The sequence below is a fragment of the Protomyctophum parallelum genome (assembly GCF_964188405.1).
Source record: "Protomyctophum parallelum genome assembly, chromosome: 9".
Classification (NCBI taxonomy): domain Eukaryota; kingdom Metazoa; phylum Chordata; class Actinopteri; order Myctophiformes; family Myctophidae; genus Protomyctophum; species Protomyctophum parallelum.
Genome location: NC_139706.1, coordinates 17,970,248 through 17,992,284, shown reverse-complemented (window position 1 = coordinate 17,992,284; position 22,037 = coordinate 17,970,248). Strand labels below are relative to the sequence as shown.

Below are 22,037 nucleotides of genomic sequence, written 5' to 3'. Positions count from 1 at the left end.
TAATAGTGTAATAATTTGTTTTGCTTCACATGCTGCAACTACGATTAGAAATGAAATAATGTCCTAAGTATGAAGTACTGTAGCATAAATCATAACTAGAATAGACACACCACCACGGTGTATACTGAAATTAATTAGATATAAATAAATAATATATTCCAAAAGTATGAAACTATCATAAAAACAGAAACCCTGTATAGTCAAATGTCCAAAATGCTGGTAATCAGTAATGCATATGCATGTTTGTGTGTGTGCATGCGACATGCGTACATGCATGCAAGCACACGCATGCACGTGCGTGCGTGCGTGTGTGTGCATGTAAACCGTAGTAGGTTTCTGGATTTGTTGTTTCTATATCTGGTTTTCTTCATGGAAGACATGGGAAATGTCAACCTTTCACCACATTAGACACCCCAAAATCTAGTGTCAGAGTTTGGAAGTGCTTGTTTTCTATAACACAACATTTTGCTGCCCTGCATTATGTGACATTTAGAAACAGGTGGTACGCAGGACGGTCGAGTGATTTCATTTCATTTAGTTTTAGTCACATTTTAGTCACCTGGAATGTCTTAGTGTAAGTCTAGTTTTAGTCCACTAAATATCATAGGATTTTAGTCAACTAAATCTACAGTTGATTAAGTCGACTGAAATGCATTTTGGCGGGCCTTGATGCGGTCGTAATGACGTAATCACTTCGCGAAGATCTAGATCTACTATTTTCAGCATGCAACCTAGTCCACTAGTCTAACATTTTAGTCTAGTTTTTATTTGTTGACGAAATTGTCAGTATATTTAGTCTTAGTTTTAGTCATCGTAGCTTAGTTTTCATTTAGTTTCCATTTAGTTTCCGTCAGTGGAGAAAGGTAGTCGACGGACATTTTTAGCCATAGTTTTAGTCGACGATAACAACACTGGACCCCACAGCTGCCATGGATGTTAGCTTTTTGTACGTGCGGGTAAATTAGCACCTGTGCATTCCGTATTGTTCAATGAAAAGCATTTTTATCCGACCGCCCCAGACATTTTTCTTAAAATGGGTGCATTCGGAAATGCACAGTTGTACACCAGGAGCGCAATCGCCTATTAGTTTGTATTGTCAGTACGGTCACTCGGTCAGTGTGCCTACTGTATATCGAACGCACCCAGTGTTTCAGAGTCCAATACACTTCCCAACCGATCACACTCGCGCATAGTTGAAAGCATAATCATGGCGAAAAGAACGGAGAAACTGGCACGGATAAAATAAATATTTTTTATAATACCCTGCCGCATATGCTAAAAGTTAATATCCGTGGCACCTTGGGTGAGCACTTTATATTTGAAATGTGAACATTTATGTACGTTAACTTTGTAAATGTTTGCTCGTGAAGTAAGAGCATCATGTGAACCACATCACATCACATCACATCACAACTCCCTGCATGTGTGTGATGTGATGGCAGTTGTTCTCCAACATCTAAACAAGGTTCTCCTATTCTCCTCTGAGCTCCAACTTCCTTCTTTCCTTCCTTCTCTCCTCACCGCAACTCGCCTCCTCTTTCTCCCCCTGCTCTCTCTCTCTCTCTCTCTCTCTTTCTCTCATGTTCATCCTTTGTTGTCGTTCTACTAAAAACCTTTACCCGCGATCCCGCCAATCAGGGCATGCTGGTGTGTTTCAATGTGTTGTATCTTATCACATCATCTCAGCTGCTCCAACAGCAGCCATCATACCCCCATGTGTGGACACATATACGCACACATGCACACACGCGCGCATGCACGCACACACGTCACGCATGCACACAAAGATGTCCCAGGTTATGCGGTGTCTGTCCTGGTCAAGTGTCTCTACCGGTGTGGTCATACTCGTTGGCTCCCAAGGACTCCGTCGTGGTTGTACGTATACTGGGCACCATGCATTCTTGATATTCACCCCGACATAACGGTTCTTCTTCTAAAGTTTCGAACATAATGTTATCTAAAGCATCTTATCTATGTTCATCTCTCCAGTCTAAATATTCAGTGGTATTTGAACATCGCTGTACATTGAAGCCACATTCCTCACATCCCGCTAACAACAGCTGTTTGTTCCGACAGGACCTAGCTCTCTCTTTTTCTCCTAACCTCTATCTCTCCCAGACTTCCTGCCTATATCTTTCTCTAGTTCATTTTTGCTCTCTCTCTCTCTCTCTCTCTCTCTCTCTCTCTCTGTCCGTGATTCTCAGTCAGTGTTGCATGTGTGTTTAAACCCAAACAGTGTCTGTTTTTCAATCTGTTAATCTGTGTCTGACTCTCCCATTCAGTGCTGTCTCCATACCTGTCTGTCTAACTGCTTATCTACGACAGTGACTGACTGGGTCTGACCCAACACGGTCCACCCATAATATACTGTAGAATAGAATAGAATCTCCAAGTGATGGGCTGTCACCCGTCTAACGTCTATGCCACGGAAAACCAAATAAATGTGTTCTCATATTTTCAAACCTCTGACATACAGTATAAATATTTGTCTGTTGTCTGGGATTCCCAAACTGTGCTACAGTACATGAACCTCCTGGGGTGCGCAAGCTGCCTCCAGTGGGTGTGTACATTACAGTAATAGTGAAATTACGTTATTCTGGTGTTAAAGAATATCAGTGACACACTCTGACCTTAACTTTTCCACCAAACAAATACCTCACAGTAGGTCAGTTCACTTTTTCCACCATGTGAGAAGGTCATATCATTATTCTATTGCTGGTAAAAATACAGGGTGGCAGTGGCTCAGTGGTAGAGTGGCCGGTAGAGCGGCCTGGATAGGAACCACGAGCTTCCCAGTTCGATCCCGGGCCCAGCTGGCTCCCCCAGAGTTAGTGTCGAAGTGTCTTTGAGCAAGACGCTGAACCCCCTAATTGCTTCCGATGTGCAGGTGCCTCCACCATCGATAGGTGAATGTGATGCACAATCTATGTAAAGCGTTTTGGATAAAAGTGCTACATAAATGCACCATTTACCATAATGGTAAACTGCACCAAATTGGAGAAATCTCACTTCACAATTAAGCCTGTAAGTAACCCACAATTCCTAAAGAGTCCCTTTGCACAGTAGAACACTGTGCTCTGCTACAACTGTTTGGGTGTCTCCGGTTTTCGGGGGACAAGTGTCTTACACAAGGACATATTTATGTGGTTTTTTGTGTCTTATGCAAGGACACATTGATGGTTGTTAGGAGACAAGTGTCTTTCACAAGGACACTGTAAAGCCCTAACCACACCAAAGGGTGGTTAGGGTGATATGTCTTGTTGCACGTTGACCCACGTTGACCCTAGTGATTCAACGCATGGAATTCAATGGCCCAAACCACACCCAAATGGTTAAGACTCAAGACGGTTTCAGTGTTAACTCCTTGCAACCGTTTGGACCCAAGGAGTTGCATGGTGACCCTTTGGTGTGGTTATAGTAATGCACAACAGGTCACACCTTGCTTGAGTCAAACTACTTGGACTCAGAGCTGGGTTGTGACGTCTACACGCCTGCTGCGCATCAATAATCAATGTTGTTCTAGTGGAAGTATAGACGCTTATCCGGCTTCGCTCATATTAACTCTGTCTTGTCTCTGTCAGGAGTGCGTCTGCAGTGGGACGTCCAGGTGTCAGTGTGACGGGGTCAAAGGTGACAAGGTGAGCAGATGGAAATGCACGTGGCGTCACAATAAATCATGTCTTTTTTGGAATATCGGATATATCTCTGCTGTCGTCGGGCAGAAACCACCTCCAACTCCAAATTGTTCATTAAAAATATACATTTTTCAGGAAATAATAATTGTGTGTTGGTGTAGTTATAGTTGCTTAGACGTGAATGTTGTTCAATTGACGATATTCAGACGGCGGCTATTTTGCCAGCAAGTGTGTAGGTGCAACTTCCCATTGACAGCCCATTCATCCAAACAGAAAAGTCCTATCTGATTGTACTAAACAACGTCAAACTCACCGACATTGCAGCTGTGCAAAAAGCTTGGATTATCCTCTTTTTTATCTGCAAAGTGTTTGTTTCATAAAAATCCACTGTAGATTTGTCATGAGCTACTTCCTGTTGTTAAATTCCTTGCGGGTGATTTTGGAGTGTATTGGAGTTTGGAAGCACTCATTTTTTAGTAAAGCAACCTCCTGCTGCCTCCTGCATTATGTGCAAATTCAAAACAGGTGGTACGCATGCAGGGCAGTTGAGTGATATCCAACGATCACTCCCAAACTCTGACACTTGGGAAAAAATTGCCTGCACAGAATTTCTTGAAAGGAACATGTCTAGTTGTCTACGGTGGATCTTTATGAAACAAAAACGTTACAGACTGAAAGAGGACAATTCAATCTTTCCGTACTGCTGCAATGTTGGTGAGTTTGACATTGTTTAATACAATTAGATAGGACTTTTCTGTTTGGATGAAAGGGCTGCCAATGGGAAGTTGCACCTACAGTAGCTAAGGCAAGGTAACCTTGATAGGGTTGCTGTTCTCCTCCAACTTGGCTTACAAGGACAACCACAGCGAAGGACAGCCAACTGGGGTCAACAATTAACCACACACGCCAAAGGTCACCAAAGTTGAATTTGCTTCACCACTAGCCTAAGATTTAGACTCTTGTACGTAGATGTACAAGAGTCTAAATCTTAGGCTACTTCACCACAGCAGCGCCTCCGACTACTTAATTTGCACATCATCCGTGCCATCATATTAGTTTTCCTTAGTTATTCTGAAGGTTTTCTATCCTATATCATCATTCCCAGCGCACATCCACATCACAAAGAGTAAAGTTAAAGTCGTACTATTTGTCACACACGTTACCACAGTGAAAAGTGTTCTCCACATTTGACCCATCTCTTGGAGCGGTGAGCCGCAGCCAAGGAGCGGTGAGCTGCAGCCGTGCCACGCTCGGGAATCATTTGATTAGACCCCCCCACCCCCCCAATCCAACCCTTTGATGCTGAGTGCCAAGCAGGGAGGCATTGGGTCCCATTTTTACAGTCTTTGGTATGAACCGGCTGGGGATCGAACCCCCAACCTCAACCACAAGGCCACTGTCTGGTCAGTAAAAGGTTGTACTTTCTCTACTTCGAGTTAGACAATCAGCAGTTGTTCATGTCTAGCCTAGTAAAGCCATGGTCCTTTTACATGAGTATACACTCATAGCTGGATTGAAAACAGCTGGGTTGACCATCATAACCATCATTTAGGTTGTTAGATTGTATAGAACCCTTGGTTATGTATGTTGAATGCTATGCTTTATGAGTGTCCTGGCCTGGGTTTTAGTGTGCCTGTTCTTACTAATGTGTTGTCTTTATCTGGTCAGGTCTGTGCTGCCCCTTTGTGGCAGACTAGTAGTACTGCAGAAAAAATATTTTACATGCAGACAACATAGAAACACTACAAAGAATACAATTTACAATTTAGGCATTTAGCAGACGCTCTTAATCCAGAGTGACTTACATTAGGCAAGAACAAAAATGGGAATACATCACATAAAAAGCATTTATCATTAAACATGCGTAAGCTAAGAAAGTAACAGTGAAATATCTATAAAATGAAACTATACATATAAACTATACATATATACTATACTATGCTATACATATGTACTATGACGTGCTATGACTACTGGCGTAGCAGTGATAGGATATATTGTGAGCAGAGATGATAGTGCCAAGGGATTTAGTGTACAGTGAGAAAAGGAGGGGACCAAGTACAGATCCCTGTGGGACCCCAGTTTGGAGGGTTCGGGGGGATGATAAAAGGCCTTTCCAGGAAACCTGGTAGGTCCGGTCGGTGAGGTAGGAGGTAGGAGGAGAACCACTTTAGTGCCGTTCCACCGATGCCTAGATCGGTGGAATAGAATAATATTATTCTCCTGCTGTGTGCATTATATATATATATATATATATATATATATATATATATATATATATATATATATACTGTATAGGCTTGTATAGGGGAGGGCATAGTGACGCGTTCGGTAAGATTTTGGTTTATTTGGGCGCCATCTTGCTGCCTACATGTACAGACTGGCAGCAAGATGGCTGCCAGTCTGTAGTTCGTAAATTTTCTTGTCAGTGACGCTGGTGTGTATACTGTCACTGCAGTACACCATCTTCCATCTCTCTACTATCTTTGACTTGGCACAACCCTTCTACTCTATGGCTCTGGATCGACGGTGGTATTTATTATTATTCAAAAATATAACAATTTCAAACCATCTTTTTTTTGGGCTGCAGCCCGGTGGCCCAATGGTAAGTCCGCCACTAACTGCCTATAACTGCAGACTAGGAAAAAGGTGTTTAAGTAGAATGTGTGATGTTTAAACCACTGCCTAACCTCTCTCTCTCTCTCTCTCTCTCTCTCTCTCTCAGGGTGAACCGGGCTACCCAGGATACCCAGGGACTGCAGGACCTCCTGGTTTTCTAGGAAATGAGGGTCACCCTGGTTACCCTGGACCCACGGTATATTTTATTTTATTTTATTTTATTTTATTTTATTTTATTTTATTTTATTTTATTTTATTTTATTTTATTTTATTTTATTTTATTTTATTTTAGTTAATATATGCCAAAAAGATGTGCCCACAAGCCAATGAAAACATGTGCGCAAACTACCCCGTCTTCTAATTGGCCACACAAGCTCTCAGCCCCTCCCCCTTTGTCTGCTGCGATCTGATGTCCCTCTCTCCGAGTCCGCAGAGAAACAACCTCACGGAAGGAGGAATAGTCGCCTCACTATTTTGCTTATTCCTTCTAAATCTCTGTATATAAAATATAGCTCACTCAGCGAATCTCTTAGTTACATCAACATTGTTCTTCGACAATACTTGGTTTGTGCCTAAGTATTATGATTAGACAGTTCGCATTGGCTATTTCGCTACTGCCGAGTACTTCTGATTGCACACACACACACACACACGCACACATACGCACGCCTGGAGCCACGCCCACTCCACACACAAACCCACACACAACACTACCCCCCCCCCCCCCCCCCCACACACACACACACAACACTACCCCGTGTCCCACACACACATACACGGACAGCGGCGGCGCGATTACATACAATTTCCTTCTAAATCTCTGTATATAAAATATAGCTCACTCAGCGAATCTCTTAGTTACAGCAACATCGTTCTTCGACAATAGTTGGTTTCTGCCTAAGTATTATGATTAGACAGTTCGCATTGGCTATTTCGCCTGCCACGCAGTGACGCGCCTAAGCTTCCCAGCCATTAGCCACGATTGCAGTCCCAGAACAGTTACGACATTGAGGGGGCTAAAAAAACAGCGGAGCGCCGAGAAAATGTGTCAGCAGACTCGCTGATTTAATGGCTAACAGACTCAGTGACTGTACTTGCGGACAGTGGACTCCCACGCATACTACTGCGGACCCCCTCCGCCCCGCGCCGAAGATCACACACGGCAAGAGTTCACCAACATGCGATCCAGACCCGATACATATAGGCAGCGGCTACATCATTTGTTTTTTTATTCCAATTCATTTTGACGTGCAGTCTCTCTCTCTCTCTCTTGTGGCGTGCCAGAGAGAGAGAGAGAGACTGCACGTCAAAATGAATTGGAATAATTCTACCTTTCTGCATGTATATTTTTTGTTCAGCACCCGTCAACTTTTCTTTTTTTTAGATGCACGTGCTTCCATTTTAGATCTTTTCTCAGTACCGTGTTGTTGTCATGTGGTTTGGTGTGATGTCACGTGTGCTTGTCTCCCTATAGGGTGACCAGGGCCTGTCAGGTGTACCAGGACTGAAAGGCTCCAGGGTAAGTTGAAGCTCTGGTTATCGACACCCTGCTGCGCCCAATGTTTCCAAATGAGTTGAACGCACTATGGTGAAATCCCCACCATAGTGCGGATTCAATAGAAACAACAAGTCAAGTAGGAGGGAAGTGTGGGGGGAAAAAATGCAAGGTACATTTTCTCAATGTATAATAGCTAATATAATGACTCCTCCCAAACCTTTACACGTTTCACTATTTCTAGCAAATAGAATGACACGTCACCTTCTGTAATTTAAAACCCTATCCAGTCATTTATCTTCCTCTTGTAAGCTGCAATCTGTGATTGCTTGAACAATAGGCCTACAGGCCTATTGACAGGCCTAGGCGTCAATATGCATTGTACATTATTACTTATTATAATCTGATGATGGAAATATTTATTATATTTATGCATCTTTAAATTATTAAGTAGAGAGTATAGTATATGTATAGATCATTAATGAAGAGGTGGGGCTTGGCGGACAGTGCAGCATGCGAGTGTGGCGAGCCTGAGCAATCTGCCGAGCACATAATTAACACCTGCCCCCTGTACAGACCTCCTTCGGAGGCCGGCCTCTTCCACGTGGGACCAGAGACAAGGGCGTGGCTACTCGATACTGAGTTGGACATTTGAGGATGATACACGAAAGAAATAGACACATATTCACATCACATATTCAGACAGTAGAAAAAGATACAAAAGTACAAACATAATTGTTATTATAATTATATCATACTATAATTCTAACAATGTCTGTGTGTCCGTGTGTGTGTGTGTCTGTCAGAAACAGTGCCGTAACTCCTTACTGCCTGCACCAATCACTCCCACACAGGCATTGAACATATGAATATGGAGGGCGTAACGAAGCCCTTTTTTCGATTTGACACATTAATGATTATTAATTAATTTATTAGTCAATTACAAACGCACCCGGGCGCAGTACCCTTCACGACCACAAGGGGGGCAAATATCTCACAACGGGTAAGGACTAGTCATTATAATTATGAGAGAGACCAATAAATAAGAAGAATGCAAAACGTTACAATTCATGACAGAGAGACCAATAAATGCAATAATCGACCGATGAAGAATGCAACGTTACAGTTCATGGTAAATAAATAGCAATTCCTCGCAGTTTAATGTTCTTACAAAGCAGCTTGACGCTGTAAAGTGCGAGTGAAAAGAGGGTCAGCATTCAGGAGGCGAACAGCCTCGGGATAAGTGATGTTCTTAAAGCGGGAGGTATTGCACTTTAGAGACCAAAGTCTTTTACCTGAGGGTAGGGGTGCGAAAAGAGAGCTGGCAGGGTGGGAGGGGTCGGCGATCAGATGGAGACAGATACCCATAAATGCTCCTCCAAAGCCTGTGCTGAGAGATACAAAAATATAGCTTTTCTGTTAACATTATTAACCTCGCAGATCTGACAACATCATAACATTTCAGTAGAAATGGCTCGGTGATTGAAAGCAACAACAAACAGGCAGTTGCACTGTGGCTTTATGAAAAAACCATTTAGTATACATGTACTAAATGTTGATAATATTTAACTGTATTCAATGTTACTGTTTAATTTTCGTGATATCATTTTGTCAATGTTGTCACAGTCACTCACTAGAAGATGATGTTTTCCCTCCATTTTAAAGACAACCAGAAAAGCCTTCCAGTCATTTGTACTAAACCTGTCCATAACAGATGTGGTTTTTTTAACAGGGTCTCTCAGGGAAACCAGGTTTCTCAGGTCCGCCAGGACAATCGGTGAGTTACTGTAATCTTTGAGAATCTGATTGATTGATTGATTGATTGAAGAATTTATTAACAGTTTGGAGAATTACAGTACATTTCTAGTACAACTCCATACAACACAATAAAAATAAAATGACGATGAATTATCTTCCTCATAGGGTATACCTGGACGTGAAGGGGACAGGGGTAAGCCAGGTGTCCCAGGATGCAATGGGACAAAGGTAGGTTAATTTAATCCACATTTTTATTTATTTTTATTTTTATGGGTGGATTGTTTAATTGACCGACTCTGTTTGTCTCAGGGTGACATTGGATACTCAGGGCTCAGTGGGGTTCAAGGACCAGTCGGCTTGCCGGTAAGTCACATCATATCATACTATAATTGACCGAATGAGTGTGTGTGTGAGTGAATGTGTGTCCGACCACATTTTATCTCCTCATTATCTCCTCATTGCCTGCACCAATCGCTCCCACTTTTCACACAGGCATTGACCATATGAATATGGAGGGCGTAACGGAGCCCTTTTTTCGATTTGACACATTAATGATTATTAATTAATTTATTAGTGAATTAAAAACGCACCCGGGTGCAGTACCCCCCGCAGCCACAGGGCGGCAAAACTCCTATCCCCAGAAATCACGTGTCACCAGTGAATTGCATTTTGGGACGGTCACTGATTAATAATGGGACACAGTTTTCCGCGTAACTTCAGTTGTTTCGCCTGCTGTCAATTTTGCTCGCGAGTTTTCCGCCTAACTTCAGTTGTTTCGCCCGCTGTCAATTTTGCTCGCAATAGACAGCGGGCCAGCGATCGGGATATTTCCAACCCCCTTACGCATCGACACAATTACTACATACAAACAACATGCCACGAAGAACAGCCTCAAGGACCCTAGCGCATTCTTCCATGCACCTATACGGCCTTTTTCACACCGCCCCCAGAGGTTGTGTGTGTGTGTGTGTGCAGACTACTTTCGCTGTGAGCATGTGTGTGTGTAAACTACTTAAGCTGTGAGCGCGCACGTTCGTATGTGTGCGCGTGCGTCATCGCGTGGCCGTTTTCACTTTTCAGTTAGCTATAAACACAACACGAGATACAACTGTATTCAACATAAGCCACACACACACAGCGTAAAGTGGCTACAGCGCACGCTCTGGTGAAAACAGCTAATCTACAAGCTCACAACATCACAGGTTGCAAAAGCCATGAGTTCTCTCAAGCCAAAGCTCACAATTGAGACCGTTTTGGACGCAAATCCACCTGCAAATTGGATCTGTGCGAGTCTGCGACTGTCCATATATAGCTGCATGTCAAACTGGGGGTCCTTGATACTTTTCAAATGGGGCTCTGTGGGCTAATAAGTGTAAATGCTGCGGTCCTTGCTCTTGCCATGAAAACGTTTCCCTACCATGCATTTGGAAGAATACTTTAATGTTATACTGCTGTTTTTATTCATAAAAAACCACACACACACACACACACACAAATATATTATACAAGTTGAAATATATCAGAACGGGTAAGGACTAGCATCTAATAATTTAGCAGACACTCGCTCGCTGTTTAAATTGCGCGGTCGCTGTCTGACAGTCAGAGTAATTCCTTAGCATAGAGCAAGACAGCTGCTCGCTTTCTGCACCATCTCACAACGCCACAACGCACAAACCGCCTCACGGAACCTATCCATCTCACAACGCCACAACGCACGAACCGCCTCACGGAACCTAGCGTCGCACAGCCCTGTCTTCCAACCTCAATGCAACCTGCATTACACACGCCAAACATTCCAACATTCATCTTAATTAAATGAATTTGCGACAAAAAAATAAAACATCTCCCCGCAAAGCATGTGTCACCAGTGAAATGCATGTTGGGACGGACACAGATTAATACTGGGACACACTTTTCCGCGCAACAGACCCACACGGGGAAAACAACTCGGACCCTGATACTACTAGCTACTCTTGCGTCAGTCGACATAACTTCTTCTTTGGGGAAGCATCGCGGCCAACGCGCGGGTTTGCGTGGCACAGGCACCTGAAAGCCAGCTCTGACAGTTGGACGGGGGCATGTTACGAAAATATTCAATAACTTCCATTTATAGGCAGAATATCACCACCAAATTTACATCACACATCAATGGTGTACTTAGCATTTACTTGCAAAATAAATGTTTAATTAGCCTACTTTTGTGCCCAACCCAACTTCCCAAAACCATCTGTAAACAATTCCCCCCCTATCACATTACCCACACTGAACATCATTTGCTGTTCATATATTCAGAACGGGTAAGGACTAGTTATACTAACAGGTCGTTTCGAGGAAGCAATCTGATTGGTTGAAACAGCCTTCTAGCCGTGGTTCAAACGAGCACCACTCCACACCTAATTAAAACAAATAATTCAGCTGCTCTGTTCTCCCAGCTTTTTTTTGTCCGAAAATAGTGTAGGGCTGATGTGGTTAATGTTTTGTAATTATAATCCAAATCTACAAAGTACTAGTAACTAAAGTGTTCAAATAAATGTAGTGGAGTAAGAGTGCAATATTTGGATCCCAGATATAATGGAGTAGAAGTAAAAGTATTGGAAATTGGAAATACTCAAGTAATGTACAAGCATATATGGAACATAACCTACATGTGAACCTACTGTGAAAACGTCCACAAAACGTTTACCTAACTTTGCTACGACAGGGAAAACTTGCACATGTACATATGTTACGATTTTGCCGCTCCATTGTATTTAAATACCTTTTAAGCGTCGTAGGAAGCCAACTCGAGTCGTGACAAATCATGACAACCAAATATTTTGGACCAAACAAATAATTACAAAGAAGAAAAACAACAAAAAAAGTGTTGTAACCTGCCATTTGTTCTTCTTTCTAATTATTTGTTCGACTCTTGTCATGATTTGTGATGACAAGATTTAAAGACGTTTACACCACGGACAAAGCCAACCTTTGTCCGTGGTGTATGAGGAAGTCTATGAGGAAAATTAACAGGGAATAATTTTCCGGGTCTCTCGAGGGGGCGGGACTGCGACGCTCTATAGCTAAAGCTTTTTGAGTGGTGCAACCACTCCCTTACACATGTGTGTGGCTGCCTGCCTGGGACCCTGGCTGGGTATGAGCACTAAAATAGCATGGTAGTTTTTCACCACCTGTGCGAAACCTAACACACACACGCACATATTAACTGTATATATGATGATTTTGGGTGTGCCTGTACAGTACAGTGACAGTACAGTACAGTAGAGGGACCCCCACAGTAACTCTGTCATTTCTCAACCGTTTCGGACGTGGGGCGGCTCGCCAGAACCGGGCCGGCACCCTGGCTGTGGTCCTGTGGGTCTGGAACTTCCAGGGACCCCCACATGGAGTTGCAACACTCACTTCACACGGGTGTGATTTTTAAATATTGAGCTAGATCTAGATCTAGGAATCAGGCCTGGGCCATGGCTCAATGGTCCAGGCACTTGGCTGGTAATCCAGTCTGGCAGTGTGCCACGGGTTCAACTCCCGATCCCGACGGCCTTTACTGCATGTCTTCCCCCCATCTCTCTCACCATTTCCTGTCAGCCTACTGTCTGTACCTCCATAAAAAAATCTAGGATACTAAAGTAATTGTTTGATGCTAAAGTGAATAATTAAGCTAATCCTTTTTTTATCATCTTCTAGGGTATTCCAGGTTTTCGAGGTCCTACGGTATGTGTCTCAATTCTGTATTTGTGTGTGTGTGTGTGTGCGTGCGTGTGTGCGTGCGTGCGTGCGAATAGCAGTTGGTGAAACCAACAGACTCTTGTGAAAAGAGGCTTTGGCTCCATTCATACTGAGTCAACATGGGTCAGTGTTTTGATACTATAGGGTTGAGTATTGCCCCTTTGCAATTTGTTAAACTTGAAGAGAAGAGGAAAAAAAGCATTTACTATTGTCATGTTTCCAGGGAGATTCCTTCTACTTTCCGTTGCTGCCACCAATCAAAGGAGAGCCAGGTCCCCCAGGGAGAGATGGAGATCAGGTCTGATATGAGATATAACTCACATGTTCAATGGGCTCTATGCACACAGAAGAACTCATCCTATACGTCCGGGCCCCTTCCCTACTTCCTTCGCAGATGATACAAATTAAGGCTCCGTTCCATTTAGTGTACAGTGGTTGTCAAACTGTACCCCCATAACTATGAGCGTGTACAAATGGAACCAAATGGGGTCCATTTGGTTCAATTTGTGCCGCCCTCTATGTGTGCAGAGAGCCCGTTGCACTGGACAGTCGTGGTTGTGTTTTCTCATTGGATGATGAGTGTTTCCTAACTAACTGATCTATTTTCCAGGGAGAGTTTGGACTTCCCGGTGGACTTGGACTTGAGGGTCATCCAGGCTCCCCAGGACGTCCTGTATGATGATTCTTTATTATTCTTAATTATTCTTGATCTGCCGCAAACAATGAACGTTTGGGGCTCTCTGGAGTCATGTGATCAAGATGTATCATTCAGATTTAAGCAGATACCTTTAAGCAGAAATGTGCGGGCCCTGGGTAGGCAACACAGCCTGGCGGAGATCTGCGTTTTGATTAGGGATGTCCCGATTTCGGGACATCGCTTCCGATCCGATCCCGATACCTCAATTTCTGTGTTAACCATTACCGAATACCGATACCAATATCGTGATATCATGTTGTGTTTATAGCTATCTAGCTATATATATATATCTCGTGTTGTGTTTATAGCAGACTCACTCAAATGTGCACTTGCAGTTTGGGCAACTCCAAAGCAAACTCCACATGTCCCAACATTTTATTTACCTGCCATAGTGTCAACCCCTTACCCCTGTGTCGGATCAGTGGTTAGACTGGCATATTTGCCGATATATCCGAATATGACAAATAAGGGCTGATCAGATACTTTTCCCGATACCAATACAGTATTGGGACATCTCTAGTTTTGATGAGTGCACTTTTCTAGTTGATCATCTTTTTGCAGGTTTCTATGGAAAATACATAACATAACACGCAAATCTGTATTAAGGGACAATGCTCTGACTCAGTCAGAGTGCATTATCCTGTTTATACAGCATACTACAACATAACAAAGTAATTAAGGTGTAGTTGCAAGCACACATATTCCTGATTATTTTATTTTAGTATCTGTTCAGTTTCACCTTGTTTCCTGGGTGTTATTTATTTTCAGAATGATCCTTTTACATTTAGTTGACATATTTGTATCAGCATGGGGACTACTTCCCCATGATTTAGAAATACATTTTACAGTTACTAGTGCTACGGTGTGTTTATTGATACTGTATATGCTATCAGCTATACGCAACGTATCACCCAGTCATTGATAAAGGTTTGTGTTTTCCAGGGAACTGAAGGGTTTCCAGGGTTGCCAGGAGAAAAGGTCAGTCACGGCTGCTGTCGCTGCTTTGTGGTTGTGTTTTGCTCTGGTATCAGGTACAGTCGCCCCTAAGCCATCTGCTTTGTGGTTGTGTTTTGCTCTGGTATCAGGTACAGTCGCCCCTAAACCATCTGCTTTGTGGTTGTGTTTTGCTCTGGTATCAGGTACAGTCGCCCCTAAGCCATCTGCTTTGTGGTTGTGTTTTGCTCTGGTATCAGGTACAGTCGCCCCTAAGCCATCTGCTTTGTGGTTGTGTTTTGCTCTGGTATCAGGTACAGTCGCCCCTAAGCCATCTGCTTTGTGGTTGTGTTTTGCTCTGGTATCAGGTACAGTCGCCCCTAAAGGGCAGTCCATACTGTCTCCGACCACCAAACTTTTCGTCGGAAAGATCAGACTTTTATTTTTTCTCCGAAGTAGAGTTCGGAGAGTCACAACATCTGGGAGTGCAGCTTTCAGAACAAAAATTCGGAGAAATGCGTTTCAGAAGTTGCAAGTGACGTCATGTTGTAGTTGTACCGGAGCTTTCCGACTAAAAGTTCGGTGGTCGGAGAGAGTATGGACTGCCCTTTAACCATCTGCTTTGTGGTTGTGTTTTGCTCTGGTATCAGGTCCCCTAAACCATCTCGCCCCTCGATTTTCTTCGCCGACCGCTCGGTCCGACGGTTCTTGTATTCTTTATTTTGTGAGAATAAGGTTAGAAATAAGTTTAGGGTTAGGCATAGTTTTACTGGGGTTAAGTTTAGGTGTAGGGTTAGGTTTAGGCATAGTTTTACTGAGGTTAAATGTAGGTATAGGGTTAGGTTTAGGCATAGTTTTACTGAGGTTAAGGTTAGGAATAATGTTAGGTTTAACCATTTAAGCATAATTTACTTAGGTTACTTTAGGAATACCAGGCGGCGCAGTTCTGCCGGCTGTACGCCCGGGGCGAGTTGGTAAAGGGGCGAGTCGTTTGGTATTCTTTGCGCTTCCACCGCCACCTTTTTTTTGCTATTTCATCCCCTGTTAATATCTATTTGGCAGATTTTATTTATTATAATTGTTGTTCATGCTTACAGGGAATGAATTAATGAATTAAGACAGTCTTGATTGCCAATGTATACAGTCTACAATACGTGTGCTTATTGATATTCATGCTCAATATGATTACGATTGTGATTATTATTATTATCATTATTTGATCATGTCGTGTTTTAGCTATTGAAAAATAGCAGATCTACAAGCTCATAGCTACAAGCTACGAGCTTGTAGGTCTGCTATTTTTTTAAACTGTCAGGATTTAAGACATTTTTAGAATCTGAACTCAGGTCAAAATGTGTTAAAGAACCTCCATTCTTCTGTGCGTTAGAATCTGATCTCAGGTCAGAATGTATTAAGTTCCAAGTGTTTTTGATATGTGGGTGGTGTTGCAGCAGTGTGATCTGTGTATAATGGGCGTTGTGTGTCTCCCTTTAGGGTCAGGAAGGATCCAGTCCAGTAATTCCAGGACCCAGAGGACAAAAGGTTCTCTCCTCTCCTCTCCTCTCCTCTCCTCTCCTCTCCTCTCCTCTCCTCTCCTCTCCTCTCCTCTCCTCTCCTCTCCTCTCCTCTCCTCTCCTCTCCTCTCCTCTCCTCTCCTCTCCTCTCCTCTCCTCTCCTCTCCTCTCCTCTCCTCTCCTCTTCTCTTCTCTTCTCTTCTCTTCTGGGGTGACGATAGCTGAGGAGGTAGAGTGGTTGTAGTTAGTGTTGTAAATGACAATTTATTCAAAAGACTATGACTAAACTAAATCAAAATTCACTGTCAACACTACTTGTAGTAAGAATCAGAAGTCCCTGGTTTGATCCCCGGTTTGCTTCTCCTGGTATCGTGTACAGTTAGAAGTGCATTTGACCAATACATTCTGTCCCTAATGTGAACACAGTTTTACATTTGACTGTTTTGCTGTTGCCAGGGTGAACGTGGTCCCTCTGGTTTCCCTGGTCAGAAAGGCATCAAGCTCTATGCCAAAGGTCCAACAGAACTGAAGGTATACCTGTCTGCATCTGTCTGTATTATGATTTTCAACAAATGATACGTATCTTGCGGAGTTCGTTCAGTCAGATATACTCGAGGGATTCAGTGTTCTGCAGACCCACATGTCGTACGCTGACTATAGGTAATCATCCTGCCCTGTAAATTGGGCAGCGTATTTAAGCTCACCTATTCACCTAAGACTGTTATTGTATAGCCTATCTATCTTCCTGCTCTTAACCGTTTCCCCGCCAAAAAACATAGCCTGCGTTATTTGTCGGGAAGCGACGCTGCCAAAATACGTAGCCTACGTTTCAGTTTGTGTGTTAGTGGAAAGGCTACTCACATTAGCTTCGGATGGCTATCTGTTGTTAGCTTAGACACTGGACTGCGCCATCTTGATTGCGCACGCACGCACGTCACTTCCCCTTCCCAGGCGGCATTTCTGGTCAAAACAACGCTTATTGCACAGAGCCTTGGCGGTTGCAGTAATGGTGCCGGCCTATGCTTCTCATCGGCTTGTGAAACAATAACAATCGATCCGACAACACACACACACACACACACACACCATTAAGCTGACACAACATCCGGTCGCAGTGTTTTGGATCTTCAAAATAAGGGTTGAATGCGGCGATATCCTGGCGTGTTATTAATGAATCCCGATGATGGTTGTATAATTGTGCCGAGCTGCATAGGGAGAAAAATGTAGCAGAGCCGAACACCAAGATAAAATATTATATGAACACTTTTATTCTCATTCTATAATAAATATTTGTTCAATCTATTTGTGAGTTATCTGACTGAAATTGATATATTGGCATTTTGTGTTTTCTTTTTTTTTCAGGGAGAACCTGGAGACATTGGAGACAAAGGCTGTCTTGGACAGAATGTATTACAGACAGACACAAATTATACAACAATACTTGCATAGATAAACTCTCCTCTTTTGTTACTGTATTGATCCCAAATGAAATTCCTCATATACTGTATAGAACATTATAAATCATATATGGTTATTATAGTTGCAACATGCTCTTCATGCAGAGAAAGACAGATACAAAAACATCAATGCTATTAAAAAATAAATGCAATTGACTCTATTCAAGAGAGATTAAAGTCGCAATTAAGATTAGGGTGGCGTTCTGAAATTGCCTCATCAATGCCTTTTAAAGATCAACAAAATATGTACTGTGGTACAATACTTTGTTATCCAGTACACATACTGTACTACACTCACAGTTATTAGACTACTCATTGGTCTAGTTATTGCACTAGGACTAATTGTGTTACTGTACATACTGTACTGTACATGTATTGCACTAGTTACTGGAATAGGTAATTTAAATATCCACTGCGCTAAAGTTACTGGACTAATTATTAGTTAACAATCTTTATGATTGCACTACTTAGTGGACTAGTCACTGGACTAATTAATGGTTATTAGACAGTTATCAGACTAATTGCTGCACTAGTTACTGGATGTAAGTCTAGTGTTAAACTGTTTGCTTACCATTACTACAGTAGCTACTGGACTACAGCTGTTCAACTATTTGCTTACCATTATCTTGAATATTGTTTATTTCAGGGTCTCCCAGGGCGAGAGGGCATCAAAGGACACAAGGGAGAAATAGGAGCCCCTGGACCACTGGTAACACCAAATCTTTGACAAAAAGGATTATTGCTTTGAATTCATTATGAACGCTGCGTATGAGCGGTGTCACGTTCAAGTAACTTCCACAGACCCTATTTTTTCGTTAGCCTGGATAGCGTACTGTGTTAAGCATTGGACTACAAGACCATGGTCTGCGAGATTTAATCTCACAGCGGACAATAATCTTCCGCGATTTTTCCTCCAGGCGTACCGTACATACAGTACATTGCGATTTGTCCCTATTATGATCCAATTCCTACTCTCACTCTAGTCACACCACCAAGACATCCATGCACCTACTCCAAATACTTTACCTTAAATGTCAACGAAGTCCACAATCACAACACCAGAGGGCGTTCAACAAGCCACGCAACCCAGATTCGACTCAAACAAGTTTGCTCCTATATGCCACTAAAATGTGGAACGCCCTACCAACAGCCATTTTCTGTTTTTCATGGAAGTGTATATTTGGAAGTGCATATTATAAATGGAGGACCCTGATGTACACAAGTCTTAGTGCTTTTCCTGGATATATCCTCGCAGTAGAGGTTTTTGTATTGACCTGTACTTTCTTTTGTACCCATTCTACAAACTAAATGTTCAATCAATCAATCAATCAGCCCTGTCTGTATATCCTACAGATGGTCTGGAAAAATGTATTGATGGTTTGAAACAACTCTTTAAACCGGGTTTTACAGCCCGCACCAAATTTAACATGGAGGAATACGCACGCATGTTCAATTATGGTTACGGATTCCCAATCAAGGACACGCCTATTTGTGAACAGCAACATGAAAACGTATAGACATTATGCAACAGTATACAGTGCATTAGTAATGAAGCAACGTTAAAACAGAAAATGTACTTTCCTCGTACCTAATTTATTCTTGAGAGCAGAAACTAGTAAAGTATGTTGCCCAACACATACTGCTCATTGTGTTGTTAACTTGTTACTGTACTTGTTATTGATTATGTTGTTGTTGATGTTATTTCAGGGTAAACAAGGGAAAGACGGCGTCCCCGGATTTTTTGGTCCATTGGTAAGCTACTGTAACCGCTCCCATTGTGCTCAGGGGACATGCTATTACATAATATTGTTGTAAAACAGAAATGTGAATACAGTATTCAAAGCTGCATTTGTTTAGGAAATATGAAAATAACTGCTTCTCATACTCGGAGTGCATCTACCGTACTTTTAGTTGATTAGATAATCTTTCTTTGAGTCAGTTTAACTATATATAGCCTCCGCCTCGGAAAGGAAACCCAGACGTTTTTATTTTCAGGGAGAGAAAAAAAAGTCTGAGGGCCGGCTCCACTTCAATACGGCATAGAGTAGCGCAAACGTCTATCACTCTCTGCTGATTTCTGATCGTCTGCACCTTTGTTAAATTGACGCACACACGGACACACACAGTACACACTCCTCTCTCTCTCTCTGTCGCTCTAATTAATTAGTCTCATGTCGCGCAGCTGCGTCTAGATTCTCCCAGTGGATCCTGCCTATGCCATAGAAAGCATAGGTGGACCCCAGGCTAGTTTAACTATGAGTCTCTTAGGAAAAGTTGTTAATGTTGACTCCATTAGCAGAGGAACCCACTAGGCAGTGGCACTATTTAAAACCATAGCTGAGGGTTGGTTCTGCATGTCTGGGTGCCAAACCTCATCCAAGTCCCTTGTGGTTCATCCAAGGTCAGAGCTGTACCCAGTTGCCGTGTGGCACAATGTGAAGGCACTTCACTACATATATGCCTTGCTGTTAGAGAGGCTGGCAGGCAGTGTTGATTTTGTCGACTGAAACTATGGCAAAAATGTCCCGTCGACTACCTTTTCTTTCACCGACGAAAACCACATGGAAACTAAATGAAAACTAAGCTATGATGACTAAAACTAAGACTAAATATATTGACAATAATCGTCAACACATAAAAACTAGACTAAAATGTTAGGAAGGGACTAGTGGGCAAGAGATCCAGTATTGTTCATTTTACACTTGGTTGCATGCTGAAAATAGCCGATCTACAAGCTCACAACGTTGTGGGCTTGTAGATCAGCTATTTTCAGCATGTGAATAAAACAGTCATTACGGCGGCCCACCAAAATACATGATGTTCGACTAAATCAACTCGATTTAGTCGACTAAAATCTTATGATATTTAGTAGACTAAAACTAGACACTAACACTAAAACATTCCAGGTGACTAAAATGTGACTAAAACTAAATGAAAACTATTCAAAGAGACTATGACTGCAACTAAAATCTAAATCTGCTGCCAAAAACGACACTGGTGAAAGCACTTCACTACATATTAGACCTTGGCGTTAGAGAGGCTGGCAGGGAGAGACGATAACGCACAGCTATAACGCTGGACACTATACACCCACACACTAGACGCATCCAAAGTCAGACACACTTCTTTTGACAGTTAATTCCTTCACCCGAAAGTGAAGAAATTCTGTCGGCCTGGTCTGTGTTTCAGGGTGAAACGGGCGACCGTGGTGATCTGGGCCCGGAAGGAATCAAGGGATCTAAGGTTTGTGAATTTTCACCAACTTGGTTGTGTACGTATATAGAATTTATTTTGATTGATTTTATTTATTTTATTTATTTCCGTGTCCTGCACACAATGTGCCCAACCCTCATGGGTTTATAAGACACCATTTCACAATTTCATTTACAGCATGTTTACATGACATAATTCATGCATTTACAGCATGTTTACATTACATAATGCATGCATTTACAGTATGTTTAACATTACATAATTCATTATATTACAACTCAGATTTATACAGAGTACTCTGTCTTCTTTCCCAAGCTTGACAAATTAAATCTGCCACAACAAAAGTCCCTTTGGCAAAACATATCTCCATTTTTATATAGTCATTTAAATCTAGAATCTAGAAATACACATGAAATACACTTGAAATGCACTTTTAACTGGCTTCTACATACATACAGTATAATACACATACAATAATGCTCTTTAGCATGAATGTCCCAATGTCATTTTTTGGTAAACGATAGATAGATCGTTTATAGATAAAAAATAAATAAACATCATATATATTGCCCAAACAATCGTAAAGACAATAGTATATGGGTGAAAAAAAACCTCCCTGTCCTTGATACCGAAATGAACAGATTAGGGAAACCTCTGAAGTCTAATTTGACCAAAGACTGGAAGCAAATGCTGATGTCCAATCTCCTAGGCCAGTGTGTTTAATGTGTGTGTGTGTGTGTGTGTGTGTGTGTGTGTGTGTGTGTGTGTGTGTGTGTGTGTGTGTGTGTGTGTGTGTGCGTGTGTGTGTGTGTGTGTGTGTGTGTGTGCGTGTGTGTGTGTGTGTGTGTGCGTGTGTGTGTGTGTGTGTGTGTGCGTGTGTGTGTGTGCGTGTGCGTGTGCGTGTACGTGTGTGTGTGTGCGTGCGTGTGTGCACAGGGGGAGAAAGGTGACCATGGTCTTAATGGGGAACCTGGAGAGGTGAGAAATATG

At 42.4% G+C, this 22,037-nt stretch overlaps 1 protein-coding gene across 1 annotated transcript in view; it reads left to right on the top strand.

Moving 5' to 3' along the window:
• col4a3 (collagen, type IV, alpha 3) overlaps positions 1 to 22,037 on the top strand; it is a 71,157-nt gene that overhangs the window by 8,755 nt on the left and 40,365 nt on the right. Inside the window, exons 3-19 of the mRNA XM_083773596.1 lie at positions 3,582 to 3,638; positions 6,361 to 6,450; positions 7,729 to 7,773; positions 9,482 to 9,526; positions 9,673 to 9,735; positions 9,817 to 9,870; positions 13,192 to 13,218; positions 13,457 to 13,531; positions 13,844 to 13,906; positions 14,873 to 14,908; positions 16,358 to 16,405; positions 16,834 to 16,908; positions 17,740 to 17,784; positions 18,481 to 18,543; positions 19,542 to 19,586; positions 21,024 to 21,077; positions 21,984 to 22,025. Coding sequence (XP_083629722.1) covers positions 3,582 to 3,638; positions 6,361 to 6,450; positions 7,729 to 7,773; positions 9,482 to 9,526; positions 9,673 to 9,735; positions 9,817 to 9,870; positions 13,192 to 13,218; positions 13,457 to 13,531; positions 13,844 to 13,906; positions 14,873 to 14,908; positions 16,358 to 16,405; positions 16,834 to 16,908; positions 17,740 to 17,784; positions 18,481 to 18,543; positions 19,542 to 19,586; positions 21,024 to 21,077; positions 21,984 to 22,025 — 927 coding nt within the window. The remainder of the gene's footprint in view (positions 1 to 3,581; positions 3,639 to 6,360; positions 6,451 to 7,728; positions 7,774 to 9,481; positions 9,527 to 9,672; positions 9,736 to 9,816; positions 9,871 to 13,191; positions 13,219 to 13,456; positions 13,532 to 13,843; positions 13,907 to 14,872; positions 14,909 to 16,357; positions 16,406 to 16,833; positions 16,909 to 17,739; positions 17,785 to 18,480; positions 18,544 to 19,541; positions 19,587 to 21,023; positions 21,078 to 21,983; positions 22,026 to 22,037) is intronic.